Source organism: Haemorhous mexicanus, chromosome 34 (genome assembly GCF_027477595.1).
Source record: "Haemorhous mexicanus isolate bHaeMex1 chromosome 34, bHaeMex1.pri, whole genome shotgun sequence".
NCBI classification, from domain to species: Eukaryota; Metazoa; Chordata; class Aves; order Passeriformes; family Fringillidae; genus Haemorhous; species Haemorhous mexicanus.
In genome coordinates this window covers 2,005,679-2,028,742 of record NC_082374.1, presented here as the reverse complement: position 1 = coordinate 2,028,742, position 23,064 = coordinate 2,005,679, and the positions used below count along the sequence as shown (strand labels likewise).

Here is a 23,064-nt window from a genome sequence, read left to right as displayed (position 1 = left end):
AGAATTTTCTCAGAATTTCTGGAGAATTTAAGCAGAATTTTAGAAGAATTTTCTCAGGATTCTAGCAGAATTTTAGGCAGAATTTTTAAAGAATTTTAGCAGAATTTTAGCAGAATTTTAGAAGAATTTTAGAAGAATTTTCTCAAGATTTTAGCAGAATAGTTTTAGGATTTTAGAAGAAATTTAGAAGAATTTTCTCAGAATTTCCGCAGAATTTAAGCAGAATTTTAGAAGAATTTTCTCAGGATTTTAGCAGAATTTGGGCAGAATTTTAGCAGATTTTCCTCTGAATTTTAGAAGAATTTTAGAAGAATTTTAGAGGAATTTTCTCAGGATTTTAGCAGAATTTGGGCAGAATTTTCGAAGAATTTTAGAAGAATTAAAGAAGAATTTTCCCAGAGTTTTAACAGAATTTTAGAAGAATTTCAGAAGAATTTTTGAAGAATTTCAGAAGAATTTTAAAAGAATTTCAGAAGAATTTTAGCAGAATTTTAAAAGAATTTTAGGCAGAATTTTCTCAGAATTTTACCGAATTTTCTCTGAATTTTAGCAAAACTTTCTCATAATTTTAGCAAAATTTTCTCAGAATTTTAGCAGACTTTTAGAAGAATTTTCTGAAGATTTAAGCAGAATTTTTGCAGAATTTCAGCAGAATTTTCTCAGGATTTTAGCAAAATTTTCTCAGAATTTTCTCAGAATTTTCACCGAATTTCCTCATTTTTAGCAGAATTTTCTCAGGACCTCCTGAAATTCTTTGAGGTCACCAACACAAACTGGCTAAAATCAGAAAAAAAACCTCAAACAACAAGAAAACAACTCAATAAAATAAAAATCAAACCCCTAAAATACCCAAGAAGAAGCCGAGAAAACCAAATTTCGACCTCGTTTATTCTTCTCCTTCTTCCACCCTCATTCCATTTTTACCTTCTGTATTCTGAGAACTTCCAGAATTTGTCAAAATTTCCATTTTTTCTCACCCTGAGAGTGGAAAAAATGTGGGAGCTGCTGACCTTGGCCAGGATGTGCTTGTCCTTGATGATGTACTCGTAGGTGGTCAGCAGAACGTTGAATTTGCCGCTGCGCAGCTGCGGGACGAAGGCGCGGCGCGCCGCCGGAGAGCCCTGGGGGGGACAATTCCAACAGGGAAGGTCAAAAATTCCCGGGAAAATGAGGAGTTATGGGGTCTCCTGGTGGTGAGGAATGGGAAAAATGGGATTTTTGGGGAATTTTGGGGATTTTTGTGAAGTTTCGTGAATTTTTGAGGAGATTCGTGGATTTGGAGCTCCAACCCATTTGGATTTGGAATTCCTAGAAAATTGAGGGGTTCTCCAGAAACGTGAGGAGGTTTTGGGGTCTCCTGGTGGTGAGGAATGAGAAAAATGGGATTTTTGGTGATTTTTATGGAGTTTCATGGATTTTCATGGATTTTTAAAGATTTGGAGCTCCAACCCATTTGGATTTGGAATTCCCAGAAAATTGAGGGGTTCTCCAGAAACGTGAGGAGGTTTTGGGGTCTCCTGGTGGTGAGGAATGAGAAAAATGGGATTTTTGGTGATTTTTATGGAGTTTCATGGATTTTCATGGATTTTTAAAGATTTGGAGCTCCAACCCATTTGGATTTGGAATTCCCAGAAAATTGAGGGGTTCTCCAGAAAAGTGAGGAGGTTTTGGGGTCTCCTGGTGGTGAGGAATGGGGAAAATGGGATTTTGGGGGAATTTTGGGGATTTTGGTGGAGTTTCGTGAAGTTCCGTGAATTTTTCAGGAGATTCGTGGATCTGGAGCTCCAACCCATCTGGATTTGGAATTCCTAGAAAATTGAGGGGTTCTCCAGAAAAGTGAGGAGGTTTTGGGGTCTCCTGGTGATGAGGAATGAGGAAAAATGGGAATTTTGGGGAATTTTGGGGATTTTGGTGGAGTTTCGTGAACTTCTGTGAATTTTTGAGGAGTTTCGTGGATCTGGAGCTCCAACCTGTTGGGATTTGGAATTCCCAGAAAACTGAGGGGTTCTCCAGAAAAGTGAGGAGGTTTTGGGGTCTCCTGCAGATGAGGAATGGGAAAAATGGGAATTTTGGGGAATTTTGGGGGATTTTGGGGGGATTTTCCTGGATTTGGAGCTGGAAGAGGAAAATGGAAACTGGGAATGGAAATGGAATGAGAGGAAACGGAATGCAAGGAATGGCTCCAATTAATTAATTCAAGGAATTAATCCAATTAATTAATCCAAGGAATAAATCCAACTAATTAATCCAAGGAATTAATACAATTAATTAATCCAAGGAATGATCCAACTAATTAATCCAAGGAAATGGAATCCAAAGAATGAAATACAATTAATTAATCTATTAATTAATCCAATTAATTAATCAAAGGAATGAATCCAAGGAATGGAATCCAAGGAATGAAATCCAAATAATTATTCCATTATTTAATCCAATTAATTAATCCAAGGAAATTCAATCCAAGGAATTAATCCAATTAATTAATCCAAGGAATTAATCCAATTAATTAATCCAAGGAATGAATGCAATTAATTAATCCAAGGAAGGAATCCAAGGGATGAAATCCAATTAATTAATCCTTTATTGCCCAATTAATTAATCCAATTGATGAATCCAAGGATTTGGGATCCAAGGAAACGGAATCCAAGGAATGGATCCAATTAATGAATCCAAGGAATGAATGCAATTAATTAATCCAAGGAAATGGAATCCATGGAATGAAATCCAATTAATTAATCCTTTATTGCCCAATTAATTAATCCAATTGATGAATCCAAGGAAACGGAATCCAAGGATTTGGGATCCAACTAATTAATCCAAGGAAATGGAATCCAAGGGATGAAATCCAATTAATTAATCCATTAATTAATCCAATTAATTAATCAAAGGAATGAATCCAAGGATTTGGGATCCAAGGAAACGGAATCCAAGGAATGAATGCAATTAATTAATAAAAGGAATTAATCCAATTAATTAATCCAAGGAAATTCAATCCAAGGAAGGAATCCAATTAATTAATCCAAGGAAAGAATCCAATTAATTAATCCAAGGAATTATTCCAAAGATGAATCCAATTAATTAATCCAAGGAATGAATCCAATTAATTAATCCAAGGAAGGAATCCAATTAATTAATCCAAGGAATGAATCCAATTAATTAATCCAAGGAAGGAATCCAATTAATTAATCCAAGGAAGGAATCCAATTAATTAATCCAAGGAATTAATCCAATTAATTAATCCAAGGAAGGAATCCAATTAATTAATCCATGGGATGCAATCCAATTAACTAATCCTTTATTATCCAACTAATTAATCCAAGGAAGGAATCCAAGGAAATGGAATCCAAGGAATGAAATCCAATTAATTAATCCATTAATTAATCCAATTAATTAATCCAAGGAATGAATCCAAGGATTTGGGATCCAAGGATTTGGGATCCAAGGATTTGGGATCCAACGAATTAATCCAAGGAAATGGAATCCGAGGGATGAAATCCAATTAATTATTCCATTAATTAATCCAATTAATTAATCAAAGGAATGAATCCAAGGAATGGAATCCAAGGATTTGGGATCCAAGGAATGAATCCAATTAATGAATCCAAGGAAATGGAATCCAAGGGATGAAATCCCGTTAATTAATCCAGTAATTAATTGAATTAATTAATCAAAGGAATGAATCCAAGGATTTGGGATCCAAGGAAACGGAATCCAAGGAATGGATCCAATTAATTAATCCAAGGAATGGATCCAATTAATGAATCCAAGGAATGAATGCAATTAATTAATCCAAGGAAGGAATCCAATTAATTAATCCAAGGGATGAAATCCAATTAACTAATCCTTTATTATCCAACTAATTAATCCAATTGATGAATCCAAGGAAACGGAATCCAAGGATTTGGGATCCAATTAATGAATCCAAGGAAATGGAATCCAAGGGATGAAATCCTGTTAATTAATCCAGTAATTAATTGAATTAATTAATCAAAGGAATGAATCCAAGGATTTGGGATCCAAGGATTTGGGATCCAAGGATTTGGGATCCAATGAATTAATCCAATGAATTAATCCAATTAATTAATCCAAGGAAATGGAATCCGAGGGATGAAATCCAATTAATTAATCCATTAATTAATCCAATTAATTAATCCAAGGATTTGGGATCCAAGGAATGGAATCCAAGGATTTGGGATCCAAGGAATTAATCCAATTAATTAATCCAAGGAAATGGAATCCAAGGAATTAATCCAACTAATTAATCCAAGGAAATGGAATCCAAGGAATTAATCCAACTAATTAATCTAAGGAAATGGAATCCAAGGGATGCAATCCAATTAATTAATCCATTAATTAATCCAATTAATTAATCCAAGGAACGAATCCAAGGATTTGGGATCCAAGGATTTGGGATCCAATTAATTAATCCAATTAATGAATCCAAGGAAATGGAATCCGAGGGATGAAATCCCGCTAATTAAGGCATGAATGGACCCAATTAATGATCCAATTAATTAATTAAGGAAGGGGGGGACGGTGGCGCTCACCTTGTAGGAGACCTTGACCACGGAGGGCGCCCACTTGTCGAACTCGTAGGCCCAGTTGGACAAAGTCCTGCGGGAAAGACGGACGGACACGGGGCGGGAATTCCGGGAATTCCGGGAATTCTGGGAATTCCGGGGCTGGGGAGGGACCTGGGATCGTCCTCAGGGAAAAAATTGGGGAATTTTGGGGAAAATTTTGGGAATTTTGGGAATGTGGGGCTGGAGAGAGACCTGGGATTGTCCTCAGGGAAAAAATTTGGGAATTTTGGGAAAAATGTTGGGAATTTTGGGGATGTGGGGCTGGAGAGAGACCTGGGATCGTCCTCAGGGAAAAAATTTGGGAATTTGGGGAATCCTGGGATTGTCCACAGGGAAAAATTTGGGAATTTTGGGAAAAATTTGGGAATTTTGGAAAAAAAAATTGGGAATTTTGGGAATTTTGGGAATGGAGAGAGACCTGGGATCATCCACAGGGAAAAAGTTTGGGAATTTTGGGAATGCGGGTTGAGAGAAACCTTGGAGGTTCTCCCCATGGAAGAAGGGTGGGAATTTTGGGGAATTCTGGGAATGTTGGGATTTTTGGGAATTCTGGGAATGTTGGGAATGCGGGGCAGGAGAGGAACCTGGAGGTTCTCCCCATGGAAGAAGGGTGGGAACGTTGGAGCTGGAGAAAGACCTGGGAGGTTCTCCACACGGAACGAGGGTGGGAATTCTGGGATTTCTGGGATTTCTGGGAATTCTGGGAATGTTGGGAATTCTGGGATTGTTGGGAATGCGGGGCTAGAGAGGAACCTGGAGGTTCTCCCCATGGAAGAAGGGTGGGAACGTTGGAGCTGGAGAAAGACCTTGGAGGTTCTCCACATGGAACGAGGGTGGGAATTCTGGGATTTCTGGGAATTTTGGGGAATTCTGGGATTTTTGGGAATTTTGGGGAATTCTGGGAATGTTGGGAATGTTGGGAATGCGGGGCTGGAGAGGAACCTTGGAGGTTCTCCCCATGGAAGAAGGGTGGGAACGTTGGAGCTGGAGAAAGACCTGGGAGGTTCTCCACACGGAACGAGGGTGGGAATTCTGGGATTTCTGGGAATGTTGGGAATTCTGGGAACTGTGGGACTCACGAGAGCGGGACGATGATGAGGAAGGGGCCGTTGATCCTCTTGTGCTCCATCAGGTAGGTGATGAGCGCGATGGTCTGGATGGTCTTGCCCAGCCCCATCTCGTCGGCCAGGATCCCGTTGAGGTTGTTGTTGTAGAGGGACACCAACCACTCCAGGCCTTTGATCTGCGGGGTGGAGACCGGGCTCCAGATCCCACCTCGGATCTCCAGACAGATCCAGATCCCACCTCGGAGCTCCAGACAGATCCAGATCCCACCCTGGATCTCCAGACAGATCCAGATCCCACCTCGGAGCTCCAGACAGATCCAGATCCCACCTCGGAGCTCCAGCCAGCTCCAGATCCCACCTCAGATCTCCAGACAGATCCAGATCCCACCTCGGATCTCCAGACAGATCCAGATCCCACCTCGGATCTCCAGACAGATCCAGATCCCACCTTGGATCTCCAGACAGATCCAGATCCCACCTTGGATCTCCAGACAGATCCAGATCCCACCTCAGATCTCCAGATCCCACCTCGGAGCTTCAGCCAGATCCCACCTCAGATCTCCATCCAGCTCCAGATCCCACCTCAGATCTCCAGACAGATCCAGATCCCACCTTGGAGCTTCAGCCAGCTCCAGATCCCACTTCAGATCTCCAGACAGCTCCTCATTCCCACCTCGGATCTGCATCCATCTCCAGATCCCACTCAGATCTCCATCCATCTCCAGATCCACCTCGGATCTCCATCCATCTCCAGATCCCCCTCAGATCTCCATCCATCTCCTCAATCCCATCGTCCCACCTCAGATCTCCATCCAGGTCCTCATTCCCACCTCAGATCTCCATCCATCTCCAGATCCACCTCAGATCTCCGTCCATCTCCTCAATCCCATCGTCCCACCTCAGATCTCCAGCTCCTACCTCAGATCTCCATCCATCTCCAGCTCCCACCTCAAATCTCCAACCAGCCCCGTATCGAGCTCAAATCTTCATCCATCTCCAGCTCCACCTCAGATCTCCAGCCATCTTCAGATCCACCTCAGATCTCCATCCATCTCCTCAATCCCATCGTCCCACCTCAGATCTCCAGCTCCCATCTCAGATCTCCATCCATCTCCAGCTCCCACCTCAGATCTCCATCCATCTCCAGCTCCCACCTCAGATCTCCATCCATCTCCAGATCCACCTCAGATCTCCATCCATCTCCTCCATCCCATCTTCCCACCTCAGATCTCCAGCTCCCACCTCAGATCTCCATCCATCTCCAGCTCCCACCTCAGATCTCCGTCCATCTCCTCAATCCCATCGTCCCAACTCAGATCTCCATCCATCTCCAGCTTCCACCTCAGATCTCCAGCTCCCACCTCAGATGTCCACCCAGCCCCAGCCCCAGCCCGGATGTCCCTCCCCCTGCAGGTGCCACCAGCCCACCTGGTACTGCTTGAGGACGCCGTTGACCATCAGATCTCCATCCCAAACTGCATCCAGCCCCAGATCTCCATCCATCTCCAGATCCACCTCAGACCTCCATCCATCTCCAGCTCCCACCTCAGATCTCCAGCTCCCACCTCAGATCTCCATCCATCTCCAGCTCCCACCTCAGATCTCCATCCATCTCCAGATCCCACCTCAGATCTCCATCCATCTCCTCAATCCCATCGTCCCACCTCAGATCTCCAGCTCCCACCTCAGATCTTCATCCATCTCCTCAATCCCATTGTCCCACCTCAGATCTCCAGCTCCCACCTCAGATCTTCATCCATCTCCTCAATCCCATTGTCCCACCTCAGATCTCCAGCTCCACCTCAGATCTCCAGCTCCCACCTCAGATCTCCAGCTCCCACCTCAGATCTCCAGCTCCCACCTCAGATCTTCATCCATCTCCAGATCCCACCTCAGATCTCCATCCATCTCCTCAATCCCATCATCCCACCTCAGATCTCCAGCTCCCACCTCAGATCTCCAGCTCCCACCTCAGATCTCCATCCATCTCCAGATCCACCTCAGATCTCCATCCAGCTCCTCAATCCCATCGTCCCACCTCAGATCTCCAGCTCCCACCTCAGATCTCCATCCATCTCCAGATCCACGTCAGATCTCCATCCATCTCCAGATCCACCTCAGATCTCCATCCAGCTCCTCCATCCCATCGTCCCACCTCAGATCTCCAGCTCCCACCTCGGATCTCCATCCATCTCCAGCTCCCACCTCAGATCTCCAGCTCCCACCTCAGATCGCCATCCATCTCCAGATCCACCTCAGATCTCCATCCATCTCCAGATCCACCTCAGATCTCCATCCAGCTCCTCAATCCCATCGTCCCACCTCAGATCTCCAGCTCCCACCTCAGATCTCCATCCATCTCCAGATCCACCTCAGATCTCCATCCATCTCCTCCATCCCATCGTCCCACCTCAGATCTCCATCCATCTCCAGCTCCCACCTCAGATCTCCAGCTCCCACCTCAGATGTCCACCCAGCCCCAGCCCCAGCCCGGATGTCCCTCCCCCTGCAGGTGCCACCAGCCCACCTGGTACTGCTTGAGGACGCCGTTGACCATCAGCGCCGACTGCTTGTCCACGCGCTCGGTGACGGCGTGCGCCACGGCGTAGTAGGACTGCAGCCCCCGCGCCAGCGCCTGCGACACGCCGTACTCGTCATCCACGTCCTGCTTGGCGTTCCTGAGCCGGAGCCGGAGGGGTCAGCGGGGCACGGACGGGACCGGAGGGAGGGGAGGAAGGGGAGGAAGAGGAGAAGGATGGAGAGGAAGTGGAAGAAGACAAAGAGGAAGGAGGGAGGAAGAATAGGAAGAGGATGGAGAAGAAGTGGAAGAAGACAAAGAGGAAGGAGGGAGGAAGAAGAGGAAGGAGAAGAAGGAGAGAAAGGGAAGGAAGAGGAAGGGGAGGAAGGAGAGGAAAAGGAAGGAGTGAGGAGAGGAAGAGGAAGGAGGGAGGAAGAAGAGGAAGAAGAGGAAGAAGAGGAAGGAGAGGAAGGGGAGGAAGGAGTGAGGAGAGGAAAAGGAAGAGGAAGGAGGGAGGAAGAAGAGGAAGAGGAAGGAGAGGAAGAGGAAGAAGACGAAGAGGAAGGAGGGAGGAAGAAGAGGAAGAAGAGGAAGGAGAAGAAGGAGAGGAAGGGGAGGAAGAGGAAGGAGAAGGAGGAGAGGAAGGAGAAGAAGGAGAGGAAGGGGAGGAAGGAGAGGAAGAGGAAGAAGAAGAAGGAGAGGAAGGAGAAGAAGGAGAGGAAGGGGAGGAAGGAGTGAAGAGAGGAAGAGGAAGGAGGGAGGAAGAGGATGGAGAGGAAGAGGAAGAAGACGAAGAGGAAGGAGGGAGGAAGAAGAGGAAGAAGAGGAAGGAGAAGAAGGAGAGGAAGGGGAAGAAGAGGAAGGGGAGGAAGAAGAGGAAGAGGATGGAGAGGAAGAAGAGGAAGGAGAAGAAGAAGAAGAAGAGGAAGAGGAAGAAGACAAGAAGAGGAGGAGGAGAAGAAGAGGAAGAGGAAGGGGTGAGGAAGGAGAGGGAGAAGAGGAAGCAGAGAAAGAGGAAGGAGGGAGGAAGAAAAAGAAGAGGAAGAAGAGGAAGGAGAGGAAGGAGAGGAAGAAGAGGAATAGGAGGAAGAGGAGGAAGAGGAAGAAGGAGAGGAAGAAGAAGAAGTGGAAGAAGAGGAAGGAGGAAGAAGAGGAAGAAGAGGAAGAAGTGCAAGAAGAGGAAGAGGAAGAGGAAGGAGAGGAAGAAGAGGAAGGAGAAGAAGAGGAAGCAAAAGAAGGAAGAAGAGGAAGAGGAGGAAGGGGAGGAAGGGGAGGAAGAAGAGGAAGAGGAGGAAGATGAGGAAGAGGAAGGGGGAGGAAGGCTCACTCGATGATGTGTCGCGCGTCCACCTCCGAGACGTCGTCGCTGTCGGGGTCGGGGATTTTCTTCTTCTCCTCCACGGGCAGCGCGGGCTGGGCCGGCTGCGGCTGCTCCTCCTCCTCCTCCTGGCCAGGAGAATTAATTAATTAATATTAATTAACTATGCAAATGAAGGGTCAGAATTAATTGGGAACGCGGCTGCTCCTCCCCCTCCTCCTGGGCAGGACCAATCAATTAATTAAAATTAATTAAAGATGCAAATTAAAGCTTCAGAATATCCCATTTTATCCCATTTATTCCCCATTTTATTTCCCAAATTTATTTCCCATTTTATCCCTTTTTTTTCCCATTTATTTCCCATTTTATTTCCCATTTTATCCCATTTTATTTCCCATTTTATCCCATTTATTCCCCATTTTATTTCCCATTTTATCCCATTTATTCCCCATTTTATTTCCCAAATTTATTTCTCATTTTATCCCTTTTTTTTCCCATTTATTTCCCATTTTATTCCCCATTTTATTTCCCAATTTTATCCCATTTTTTCCCATTTTATTCCCCATTTTATCCCATTTATTTCCCAATTCTCTCCCATTTTATTTCCCAATTTTATCCCATTTTATCCCATTTTTTTTCCCAATTCTCTTCCATTATATTTCCCATTTTATCCCATTTTATTCCCCATTTTATCCCATTATATTTCCCACTTTATTTCCCATTTATTCCCAATTTTATTCCCCATTTTTTCCCATTTTATTCCCCATTTTATCCCATTTATTTCCTAATTCACTCCCATTATATTTCCCATTTTATCCCGTTTTATTCCCCATTTTATCCCATTTATTTCCCAATTCTCTCCCATTTTATTTCCCAATTTTATCCCATTTTATCCCATTTTTTTCCCAATTCTCTCCCACTTTATTCCCCATTTTATCCCATTTATTCCCCATTTTATTCCCTATTTTATTTCATATTTTATTCCCCATTTTATCCCATTTATTTCCCAATTCTCTCCCACTTTATTTCCCATTTTTTCCCACTTTATTCCCCATTTTATTTCCCAATTTTATCCCATTTTATCCCATTTATTTCCCATTTTATTTCCCATTTTTCCCCTTTCATTCCAGTTTTCCCAGCCCCACCCCCTCCCCCCATCCCAGCTCTTTCCAGAACGTTCCCTGCGGGCCGGGCCCTTCCTCACCTCCTCCTCCTCCTCGGAGCCGCTCTCCTCGCTGTCGGAGCGCGGAGCCACCTCGTACCTGGGGAAAAATGGGAATTCTGCAGGGAGCTGGGAACGCCAGAATTCCCAGAATTCCCAGAGATCCCTTGGAAATGGGAAAGGGAATCCCAGAATTCCCAGAATTCCCATGGAACTGGGAAAGGGAATCCCAGAATTCCCTTGGAAATGGGAAAGGGAATCCCAGAATTCCCAGAATTCCCTTGGAAATGGGAAAGGGAATCCCAGAATTCCCAGAATTCCCGTGGAACTGGGAACGCCAGAATTCCCAGAATTCCCAGAATTCCCTCGGAGCTGGGAAAGGGAATCCCAGAATTCCCAGAATTCCCTCGGAACTGGGAAAGGGAATCCCAGAATTCCCAGAATTCCCTTGGAAATGGGAAAGGGAATCCCAGAATTCCCAGAATTCCCATGGAAATGGGAAAGGGAACCCCAGAATTCCCAGAATTCCCTTGGAACTGGGAAAGGGAATCCCAGAATTCCCAGAATTCCCTTGGAAATGGGAAAGGGAATCCCAGAATTCCCAGAATTCCCAGAATTCCCATGGTACTGGGAAAGGGAATCCCAGAATTCCCAGAATTCCCTTGGAAATGGGAAAGGGAATCCCAGAATTCCCAGAATTCCCTTGGAGCTGGGAAAGGGAATCCCAAAATTCCCAGAATTCCCAGAATTCCCATGGTACTGGGAAAGGGAATCCCAGAATTCCCAGAATTCCCTTGGAAATGGGAAAGGGAATCCCAGAATTCCCAGAAACTGGGAAAGGGAATCCCAGAATTCCCAGAGATCCCTTGGAAATGGGAAAGGGAATCCCAGAATTCCCAGAATTCCCAGGGAACTGGGAAAGGGAATCCCAGAATTCCCAGTATTCCCTTAGAAACTGGAAAGGGAACCCCAGAATTCCCAGAATTCCCTTGGAAATGGGAAAGGGAATCCCAGAATTCCCAGAATTCCCTTGGAACTGGGAAAGGGAATCCCAGAATTCCCTTGGAACTGGGAAAGGGAATCCCAGAATTCCCAGAATTCCCTTGGAACTGGGAAAGGGAATCCCAGAATTCCCAGAATTCCCGTGGAAATGGGAAAGGGAATCCCAGAATTCCCAGAATTCCCTTGGAAATGGGAAAGGGAATCCCAGAATTCCCAGAATTCCCTTGGAAATGGGAAAGGGAATCCCAGAATTCCCAGAATTCCCTCGGAAATGGGAAAGGGAATCCCAGAATTCCCTTGGAAATGGGAAAGGGAATCCCAGAATTCCCAGAATTCCCTTGGAAATGGGAAAGGGAATCCCAGAATTCCCAGAATTCCCTTGGAAATGGGAAAGGGAATCCCAGAATTCCCAGAATTCCCGTGGAAATGGGAAAGGGAATCCCAGAATTCCCAGAATTCCCAGAATTCCCTTGGAGCTGGGAAAGGGAATCCCAGAATTCCCAGAATTCCCTTGGAACTGGGAAAGGGAATCCCAGAATTCCCAGAATTCCCTTGGAAATGGGAAAGGGAATCCCAGAATTCCCAGAATTCCCTTGGAAACGGGAAAGGGAATCCCAGAATTCCCAGAATTCCCTTGGAAATGGGAAAGGGAATCCCAGAATTCCCAGAATTCCCATGGAAATGGGAAAGGGAATCCCAGAATTCCCAGAATTCCCTTGGAAATGGGAAAGGGAATCCCAGAATTCCCAGAATTCCCATGGAAATGGGAAAGGGAATCCCAGAATTCCCAGAATTCCCTTGGAAATGGGAAAGGGAATCCCAGAATTCCCAGAATTCCCTTGGAAATGGGAAAGGGAATCCCAGAATTCCCAGAATTCCCTTGGAAATGGGAAAGGGAATCCCAGAATTCCCAGAATTCCCTTGGAAATGGGAAAGGGAATCCCAGAATTCCCAGAATTCCCTTGGAAATGGGAAAGGGAATCCCAGAATTCCCAGAATTCCCTTGGAAATGGGAAAGGGAATCCCAGAATTCCCAGAATTCCCTTGGAAACGGGAAAGGGAATCCCAGAATTCCCTTGGAAATGGAAAAGGGAATCCCAGAATTCCCAGAATTCCCAGGGAGCTGGGAAAGGGAATCCCAGAATTCCCAGTATTCCCAGTGCTCCCAGCCCCATTCCCAGTGTTCCCATGGAATTCCATGTGGAACTGGGCTCTGGAATTCCCAGTATTCCCAGTCCCCCATTCCCAGTACTCCCAGTGTACCCCGGGTTCATCTCCAGCCAGGCCTCCCAGTATTCCCAGTGCTCCCAGTCCCCCTATTCCCAGTGCTCCCAGTATTCCCAGGACTCCCAGCACCCCTATTCCCAGTGCTCCCAGCCCCTTCCCAGTGCTCCCAGTGCTCCCAGCACCCCCATTCCCAGTGCCCCCAGTATTCCCAGTGCTCCCAGTGTACCCCGGGTTCATCTCCAGCCAGGCCTCCCAGTGCTCCCAGTATTCCCAGTGCTCCCAGTCCCCCAGGGTCCATTCCCAGTGCTCCCAGTGCTCCCAGCCCCCCCATTCCCAGTGCTCCCAGTGCTCCCAGTGCTCCCGGCGTACCCCGGGTTCATCTCCAGCCCCATTCCCAGTGCTCCCAGTGCTCCCAGTGCTCCCCGCATACCCCGGGTTCATCTCCAGCCAGGCCTCCCAGTGCTCCCAGCCCCATTCCCAGTGCTCCCAGCCCCATTCCCAGTGCTCCCAGCCCCCCCAGTATTCCCAGTATTCCCAGTGCTCCCAGTGTACCCCGGGTTCATCTCCAGCCAGGCCTCCCAGTGCTCCCAGTGCTCCCAGCCCCATTCCCAGTACTCCCAGTATTCCCAGTGCTCCCAGTCCCCCCAGTATTCCCAGTGCTCCCGGCGTACCCCGGGTTCATCTCCAGCCAGGCCTCCCAGTGCTCCCAGTATTCCCAGTGCTCCCAGTCCCCCAGGGTCCATTCCCAGTGCTCCCAGTGCTCCCAGCCCCCGCACTCTCAGTATTCCCAGTGCTCCCAGTATTCCCAGTGCTCCCAGCATACCCCGGGTTCATCTCCAGCCAGGCCTCCCAGTGCTCCCAGTATTGCCAGTGCTCCCAGCCCCATTCCCAGTGCTCCCAGCCCCATTCCCAGTGCTCCCAGTGCTCCCAGCCCCATTCCCAGTGCTCCCAGTGCTCCCGGCGTACCCCGGGTTCATCTCCAGCCAGGCCTCCCAGTATTCCCAGTGCTCCCAGTCCCCCTATTCCCAGTGCTCCCAGTATTCCCAGGACTCCCAGCACCCCCATTCCCAGTGCTCCCAGCCCCTTCCCAGTGCTCCCAGTGCTCCCAGCACCCCCATTCCCAGTGCCCCCAGTACTCCCAGTGCTCCCAGTGTTCCCAGCGTACCCTGGGTTCATCTCCAGCCAGGCCTCCCAGTGCTCCCAGTATTCCCAGTGCTCCCAGTCCCCCAGGGTCCATTCCCAGTGCTCTCAGTGCTCCCAGCCCCATTCCCAGTGCTCCCAGTGCTCCCAGTGCTCCCGGCGTACCCCGGGTTCATCTCCAGCCAGGCCTCCCAGTGCTCCCAGCCCCATTCCCAGTGCTCCCAGCCCCATTCCCAGTGCTCCCAGTATTCCCAGTGCTCCCGGCGTACCCCGGGTTCATCTCCAGCCAGGCCTCCCAGTGCTCCCAGCCCCATTCCCAGTATTCCCAGTGCTCCCAGTGTACCCCGGGTTCATCTCCAGCCAGGCCTCCCAGTGCTCCCAGCCCCATTCCCAGTGCTCCCAGCCCCATTCCCAGTATTCCCAGTATTCCCAGTGCTCCCAGTGCTCCCGGCGTACCCCGGGTTCATCTCCAGCCAGGCCTCCAGCTGCCCGGCCTTGGGCGCGTCGGTGCCCGTCAGGATTTTGCCGCTCTCCACGTGGATCACCTTCACCGGCAGGTCGCTCATCTGGCTCGTCTCGTCCAGGGGCTGCCAAGGCCAGGGGGAACTCTCAGAAATCCCACAAAATTCCACAAAAAAATCCCCCAAAATTCCCCAAAAAATCCCCCCAAAAATTCCCACAAGATTTCCGAAAAATTCCCCAAAAAATTCCTTCAAAATTCCCCAAAAATCCCCCCAAAATTCCCCAAAAATCCCCCCAAAATTCCCCAAAAATTCCCTCCAAAATTCCCCAAAAATTCCCTCCAAAATTCCCCAAAAATTCCCCCCAAAATTCCCCCCAGATTGGGAATTCTCAGCCTCAAAAATCCCCCCTGGATTTGGAGTGGGAATTCTCCAACATTCCCAAAAAGCCCCAAAAATTCCTCCAAAATTCCCTCCAGATTGGGAATTCTCAGCCCCAAAAATCCCCCCTGGATTTGGAGTGGCAATTCTCCAAAATCCCCCAAAATTCCCCCCAAATTCCCCCCAGACTGGGAATTCTCAGCCTCAAAAATCCCCCTTGGATTTGGAGTGGCAATTCTCCAAAATTCCCAAAAAGCCCCAAAAATTCCTCCAAAAATTCCCCACAGATTGGGAATTCTCAGCCTCAAAAATCTCTCCCAGACTGGGATTGGGAATTCTCAAAATTCCCCAAAAATTCCCCCCAGATTGGGAATTCTCAGCCCCAAAAAACCCCCCCCAGACTGGGATTTGGAATCCTCAAGATTCCCCAAAATTCCCCAAAAATTCCCCACAGACTGGGAATTCTCAGCCCCAAAAAATCTCTCCCAGACTGGGATTGGGAATTCTCCAAAATTCCCCAAAAAGGCCCAAAAATTCCTCCAAAAATTCCCCCCAGATTGGGAATTCTCAGCCTCAAAAATCTCTCCCAGACTGGGATTGGGAATTCTCCAAAATCCCCCAAAAATCTTCCCCAGATTGGGAATTCTTCCTGTGGATCCTTCCCAGATCCCCGTGGATCCCTCTGGATCCTTCCTAAATCCCTCCTAGACCCCTGTGGATCCTTCCCAGACCCCTGTGGATCCTTCCCAGACCCCCGTGGATCCCTCCCAGACCCCTGTGGATCCCTCCCAGACCCCTGTGGAGCCTTCCTAGACCCCTGTGGATCCTTCCCAGACCCCTGTGGATCCTTCCCAGACCCGTGGATCCTTCCCAGACCCCTGTGGATCCTTTCCAGATCCCTGTGGATCCTTCCCAGACCCCCGTGGATCCTTCCCAGACCCTGTGGATCCTTCCTGGACCCCTGTGGATCCTTCCCAGACCCCCGTGGATCCTTTCTGGATCCCTGTGGATCCTTCCCAGACCCCTGTGGATCCTTCCCAGACCCCTGTGGATCCTTCCTGGATCCCTGTGGATCCTTCCTGGATCCGTGTACGCCATGGATCCGTCCCAGATCCTTCCTGGATCCCTCCCAGAACTCTGTGGCTCCCTCCTGGATCCATGTCACCCCTGTGGATCCCTCCCAGACCCCTGCAGACCCCAGTGGATCCCAGTGGATCCCGGGATCTGCCCGCACTCACCTCCCCGTCGGGGCCGATGGCCGGAGCCTGTCCCTCGGCGTTCTCTGCCTTCTGCAGCAGGAGGAGGAGGAGGAGGAGGAGGAGGAGGAGGAGGAGGAGGAGGAGGAGGAAGAAAAAAAGGGAAAAAAAGGGTGGGGAGGAGAAGAGAAAAGGGAAGGAAGGAAAGGAAAGGAGAAAAGGAAGGAGAAGAAAGGAGAAGAGGAGAGGAAGGAGAGGAAGAGGAAGAGGAAGAAGGAAAGAATGATGGGAAGGAGAAGAAAAAAGGGAAGGAAGGAGAGGAGGAGGAAGGAGAGGAAAAGGAAGAGGAAGAAGAATGAAAGAAGGATGGGAAGGAGAAGGAAAAAGGGAAGGAGATGAAGGGAAGGAAGAAAAGGAAGAGGAAGAGTAGGAAGGAGAGGAAGAGGAGGAGGAGGGAGGAGAGGAAAAGGAAGAGGAAGAAGAAGGAAAGAAGGAGAGAAGGAGAAGAAAAGGAAGGAGGCAAAAGGTGGGAAGGAAGAAAAGGAAGGAGAAGAGACAAAGAGAGCAAAAAGGGGAGCAAAAAGAGAAACGAGGAGGAGGAGGAAGAGGAAGGAGATGAAGTCAGCCTGGGCAGCCCAGCCCTGGCACCGCCTCCAAACACCCTGGTGGCCTTCCTCCCTTGTCCCACCTTCTTCTTCTTCTTCTTCTTCTTCTCCTTGGCCACCTGGGCCGCCTTGTGCTGCCTCACCAGCTCGGTCAGGTTGGCCACGTACTCGTCGGTCTGCTGCAGCAGGTAGGCCAGGCGCTTGTCCTTCTTCTGGTCGATGAGCTTGCGGTAGCCTTCCTCATCCTCGGCCTGCCCGGGGGGGAAAAGGGCTCAGGAACCCAGGGGAACCATCCTCATCTTCAGCCTCAGCTGAAGAACAGCTCAGGAACCCATGGGAACCATCCTCAGCCTCATCCTCAGCTGAAGAACAGCTCAGGAACCCATGGGAACCATCCTCAGCCTCAGCCTCATCCTCAGCTAAAGAACAGCTCAGGAACCCTCCTCATCCTCATCCTCATCCTCAGCCTACCTTTACATCCAACCATTGGACACTGTCCATCTTTTCCATCCAACCATTGGACAGTGTCCATCCATCCATCCACCCACCCAACCATTGGACACTGTCCATCTTTTCCATCCAACCATTGGACAGTGTCCATCCATCCATCCACCCACCCAACCATTGGACACTGTCCATCCACCCAACCACTGGACACTGTCCATCCATCCATCCATCCACCCAACCATTGGACACTGTCCATCCATCCATCCATCCATCCAACCATTGGACACTGTCCATCCATCCATCCAACCATTGGACACTGTCCATCCATCCACCCAACCATTGGACACTGTCCATCCACCCAACCATTGGACACTGTCCATCCATCCATCCATCCATCCAACCATTGGACACTGTCCATCCACCCAACCACTGGACACTGTCCATCCACCCAACCACTGGACACTGTCCATCCATCCATCCAACCAACCATTGGACACTGTCCATCCACCCAACCACTGGACACTGTCCATCCACCCAACCCTTCCACCCAACCATTGGACACTGTCCATCCATCCATCCAACCATTGGACACTGTCCATCCATCCATCCAACCACTGGACACTGTCCATCCATCCATCCCCCGAACCATTGGACACTGTCCATCCATCCATCCCCCCAACCATTGGACACTGTCCATCCATCCATCCATCCATCCATCCATCCAACCATTGGACACTGTCCATCCTTTCCACCCAACCATTGGACACTGTCCATCCATCCATCCTTTCCACCCAACCATTGGACACTGTCCATCCATCCATCCATCCATCCAACCATTGGACACTGTCCATCCATCCATCCATCCACCCAACCATTGGACACTGTCCATCCATCCACCCATCCACCCAACCATTGGACACTGTCCATCCACCCAACCATTGGACACTGTCCATCCATCCATCCATTCATCCACCCAACCATTGGACACTGTCCATCCATCCACCCAACCACTGGACACTGTCCATCCATCCATCCATCCAATCATTGGACACTGTCCATCCATCCATCCACCCAACCATTGGACACTGTCCATCCATCCACCCATCCACCCAACCATTGGACACTGTCCATCCATCCATCCAACCACTGGACACTGTCCATCCATCCATCCATCCACCCATTGGACACTGTCCATCCATCCAACCATTGGACACTGTCCATCCATCCAACCATTGGACACTGTCCATCCATCCAACCATTGGACACTGTCCATCCATCCACCCAACCATTGGACACTGTCCATCCATCCATCCAACCATTGGACATTCTCCATCCATCCACCCAACCACTGGACACTGTCCATCCATCCATCCATCCACCCAACCATTGGACACTCTCCATCCACCCAACCATTGGACACTGTCCATCCATCCATCCACCCACCCAACCACTGGACACTGTCCATCCATCCACCCAACCATTGGACACTCTCCATCCATCCATCCATCCATCCAACCATTGAACACTCTCCATCCATCCATCCATCCAACCATTGGACACTGTCCATCCATCCATCCATCCATCCACCCAACCACTGGACACTGTCCATCCACCCAACCACTCCACCCAACCACTGGACACTGTCCACCCCTCCACCCATCCCAGATCCCCCTCCAACCTCCCAGCAGATGGACACAGCTCCACCTTTCCTCACTCAACCCAACGCCCTCCCCCACACCACCACCAAAACCACCACCAGACCTTTCCCACCACACACCCCTGAGGACACCGCCGGTGACCGGCCACCAGCCGGACCTTTCCCACCCCCAGCTCCATCCATCCCCCCCCGTCCCGTCCGTCTGTCCCGCCGTCCCACCATCAGCCGCCGCATCCGCTCCTTCTCGATGCGCTCGTTCTCCTTCTTCTGCTCGCGCTCGGTGTTGGCGTGGTAGGTGGCCACGGCCTTGGTCAGCTTCTGGATCTTTCCGCTGACGCTCCGGTGGTACTCCTTGAAGTCCTTGGCGTGCTGCAGGATGCTGTTGAGGTATTCCTGTGGGAAGGGTGGGGAGGACGCGGAGGTCACGCGGTGGGGATGGCAGGAGAAGGTGGAGCGGGGGAGTTGGAGGGGTTGGATGGAGGGGGGATGGAAGAGAGGGATGGGAATTGGAGGGTCCTGATGGTCAGGAGAGGGTTCTGGTGGTCAGCAGAAGGTTCTGATGGTCAGGAGAGGGTTCTGGTTGTCAGGAGAGGGTTCTGGTGGTCAGCAGAAGGTTGTGATGGTCAGGAGAGGGTTCTGGTGGTCAGGAGAGGGTTCTGATGGTCAGGAGAAGGTTCTGGTGGTCAGGAGAAGGTCCTGATGGTCAGGAGAGGGTTCTGATGGTCAGGAGAGGGTTCTGGTGGTCAGGAGAGGGTTCTGGTGGTCAGCAGAAGGTTCTGATGGTCAGGAGAGGGTTCTGATGGTCAGGAGAGGGTTCTGATGGTCAGGAGAAGGTTCTGGTGGTCAGGAGAGGGTTCTGATGGTCAGGAGAAGGTTCTGGTTGTCAGGAGAGGGTTCTGGTGGTCAGGAGAGGGTTCTGGTGGTCAGGAGAGGGTTCTGGTTGTCAGGAGAGGGTTCTGATGGTCAGGAGAAGGTTCTGGTGGTCAGGAGAGGGTTCTGATGGTCAGCAGAAGGTTCTGATGGTCAGGAGAGGGTTCTGATGGTCAGGAGAAGGTTCTGGTTGTCAGGAGAGGGTTCTGGTGGTCAGGAGAGGGTTCTGGTGGTCAGGAGAGGGTTCTGATGGTCAGGAGAGGGTTCTGGTGGTCAGCAGAAGGTCCTGATTTTCAGGAGAGGGTTCTAATGGTCAGCAGAAGGTTCTGATGGTCAGGGGAGGGTTCTGTTGGTCAGTAGAAGGTTCTGATGGTCAGGAGAGGGTTCTGGTGGTCAGCAGAAGGTCCTGATGGTCAGGAGAGGGTTTTAATGGTCAGTAGAAGGTTCTGATGGTCAGGAGAGGGTTCTGTTGGTCAGTAGAAGGTTCTAATGGTCAGGAGAGGGTTCTGGTGGTCAGGAGAGGGTTCTGATGGTCAGGAGAAGGTTCTGGTGGTCAGGAGAGGGTTCTGGTGGTCAGGAGAGGGTTCTGGTGGTCAGGAGAGGGTTCTGATGGTCAGAGGAGAGGGTTCTGGTGGTCAGGAGAGGGTTCTGGTGGTCAGGAGAGGGTTCTGGTGGTCAGGAGAGGGTTCTGATGGTCAGGAGAAGGTTCTGGTGGTCAGGAGAGGGTTCTGATGGTCAGGAGAAGGTTCTGGTGGTCAGGAGAAGGTTCTGGTGGTCAGGAGAAGGTCCTGATGGTCAGGAGAGGGTTCTGGTGGTCAGCAGAAGGTTCTGATAGTCAGGAGAGGGTTCTGGTGGTCAGGAGAGGGTTCTGGTGGTCAGCAGAAGGTTCTGATGGTCAGGAGAGGGTTCTGGTTGTCAGGAGAGGGTTCTGATGGTCAGGAGAGGGTTCTGGTGGTCAGGAGAGGGTTCTGATGGTCAGGAGAGGGTTCTGGTGGTCAGCAGAAGGTTCTGATGGTCAGGAGAGGGTTCTGGTGGTCAGGAGAGGGTTCTGGTGGTCAGAAGAAGGTTCTGATGGTCAGAAGAAGGTCCTAATGGTCAGTAGAGGGTTCTAATGGTCAGCAGAAGGCCCTGATGGTCAGCAGAGGGTTCTAATGGTCAGCAGAAGGCCCTGATGGTCAGCAGAAGGTTCTAATGGTCAGCAGAAGGTTCTAATGGTCAGCAGAAGGTTCCAATGGTCAGCAGAAAGTCCCAATGGTTAGCAAAAGCTCCTGATGGTCAGTAGAGAGTCCCAATGGTCAGCAGAGGGTCCCAATGGTCACCAGAAGGTCCCAATGGTCAGTAAGAGGTCCCGATGGTCAACAGAGGGTTCCAGAAAACATTGTACGGTCTCAATGGCCAGCAGAGGGTCCCAGTGGCCAGCAGAGGATCTCAATGGTCAGTAGAGGGTTCCAGAAGACATTGTACAGTCCCAATGGTCAGCAGAAGGTCCCGATGGTCAGCAGAAGGTCCCGATGACCATCAGAGAAGCCCAGCAACCATCGTACGACACCAACAGCCACCAAGTTGTCCCAAAGCCCACTGAGTGCTCCCAACAGCCACCACCAAACCTCTGACCACCACCACCACCACCACCACCACCACCCAGAGCCAACCTCCCCCCCACACCCAAATCAGGTAAATCCCTGGAATCCCTTGGAATTCCCCGCCCCGATTCCCAGGAAATCCCCGACCTGGTGCTTCTGCCGGCGCTTCCTCTCCTGCTCGATCTTCTGCTGCTTCTCCAGCTTCTCGGTGATCCTGGCCTCGCGCAGCGACTGCCGCTTGCTGCGCTTGTAGGCCTTGGCGTTGAGCGCCGTCTCCAGCGCCGTGTCGCGCCGCATGCACACCACCACCTCCTGCCGCAGCTGCCACCCCGAGAAAACGTCCATGAGGTGTTTTTGGGGAGCCACCAGAACGTTCCTGCTCCTAAATCTGGGCTTTTTGGGAAGCCACCAGAATGTTCCTGCTCCCAAATCTGGGTTTTTTGGGAAGCCACCAGAACGTTCTTGCTCCCAAATCTGGGTTTTTTGGAGCCACCAGAATGTTCTTGCTCCCAAATCTTGGGTTTTTTGGGAGCCACCACCATGTTCCTGCTCCCAAATCTGGGTTTTTTGGGAGCCACCACCACCATGTTCCTGCTCCCAAACCTCAATGTTTCTGCTCCCAAATCCTGGTGTTTTTAGGAGCCACCAGAATGTTCCTGCTCCCAAATCTGGGGTTTTTTGGGAGCCACCAGAACGTTCCTGCTCTCAAATCCTGGGCTTTTTGGGAGCCACCACCCCAAGGTTCCTGCTTCCAAATCTGGGTTTTTTGGAGCCACCAGAACGTTCCTGCTCCCAAATCTGGGTTTTTTGGGGAGCCACCAGAACGTTCCTGCTCCCAAATCTGGGTTTTTTGGGAAGCCACCAGAACGTTCTTGCTCCCAAATCTGGGTTTTTTGGAGCCACCAGAATGTTCTTGCTCCCAAATCTTGGGTTTTTTGGGAGCCATCCCAAGGTTCCTGCTACCAAATCCTGGATTTTTTGGAAGCCACCACCCCAAGGTTCCTGCTCCCAAATCCTGGTGTTTTTTGGGAGCCACCTCAAGGTTCCTGCTCCCAAATCCTGGATTTTTTGGGAGCCACCCCAAGGTTCCTGCTACCAAATCCTGGATTTTTTGGAAGCCACCACCCCAAGGTTCCTGCTCCCAAATCTGGGTTTTTTGGGAGCCACCAGAACGTTCCTGCTCCCAAATCTGGGTTTTTTTGGAGCCACCACCATGTTCCTGCTCCCAAATCTGGGTTTTTTGGAGCCACCACCATGTTCTTGCTCCCAAATCTTGGGTTTTTTGGGAGCCACCAGAACGTTCCTGCTCCCAAATCTGGGTTTTTTGGGAAGCCACCAGAACGTTCCTGCTCCCAAATCTGGGTTTTTTGGGAGCCACCAGAACGTTCCTGCTCCCAAACCTGGGGTTTTTGGAGCCACCAGAACGTTTCTGCTCCCAAATCTGGGTTTTTTGGAGCCACCAGAACGTTCCTGCTCCCAAATCTGGGTTTTTTGGGAGCCACCAGAACGTTCCTGCTCCCAAATCTGGGTTTTTTGGGAGCCACCAGAACGTTCCTGCTCCCAAATCTGGGGTTTTTTGGAGCCACCAGAACGTTCCGGCTCCCAAATCCTGGATTTTTTGGGAGCCACCACCACCATGTTCCTGCTCCCAAACCTCAATGTTTCTGCTCCCAAATCCTGGTGTTTTTAGGAGCCACCAGAATGTTCTTGCTCCCAAATCTGGGGTTTTTTGGAAGCCACCAGAACGTTCCTGCTCTCAAATCTGGGTTTTTTTGGAAGCCACCAGAATGTTCCTGCTCCAAAATCTGGGTTTTTTTGGGGAGCCACCAGAATGTTCTTGCTCCCAA

The 23,064-nt window shown here is 49.8% G+C and overlaps 1 protein-coding gene across 1 annotated transcript in view; it reads right to left on the bottom strand.

The window, feature by feature from the left end:
- The window catches only part of LOC132341008 (transcription activator BRG1-like), a 76,245-nt gene that overhangs the window by 37,706 nt on the left and 15,475 nt on the right, over positions 1–23,064 (bottom strand). Inside the window, 11 exon segments of the mRNA XM_059872259.1 lie at positions 1,011–1,121; positions 4,548–4,614; positions 5,663–5,826; positions 8,178–8,328; positions 9,496–9,614; positions 10,691–10,748; positions 14,474–14,604; positions 16,098–16,148; positions 16,744–16,911; positions 18,984–19,157; positions 21,365–21,538. Of these exon segments, the coding sequence (XP_059728242.1) occupies positions 1,011–1,121; positions 4,548–4,614; positions 5,663–5,826; positions 8,178–8,328; positions 9,496–9,614; positions 10,691–10,748; positions 14,474–14,604; positions 16,098–16,148; positions 16,744–16,911; positions 18,984–19,157; positions 21,365–21,538 (1,368 nt within the window).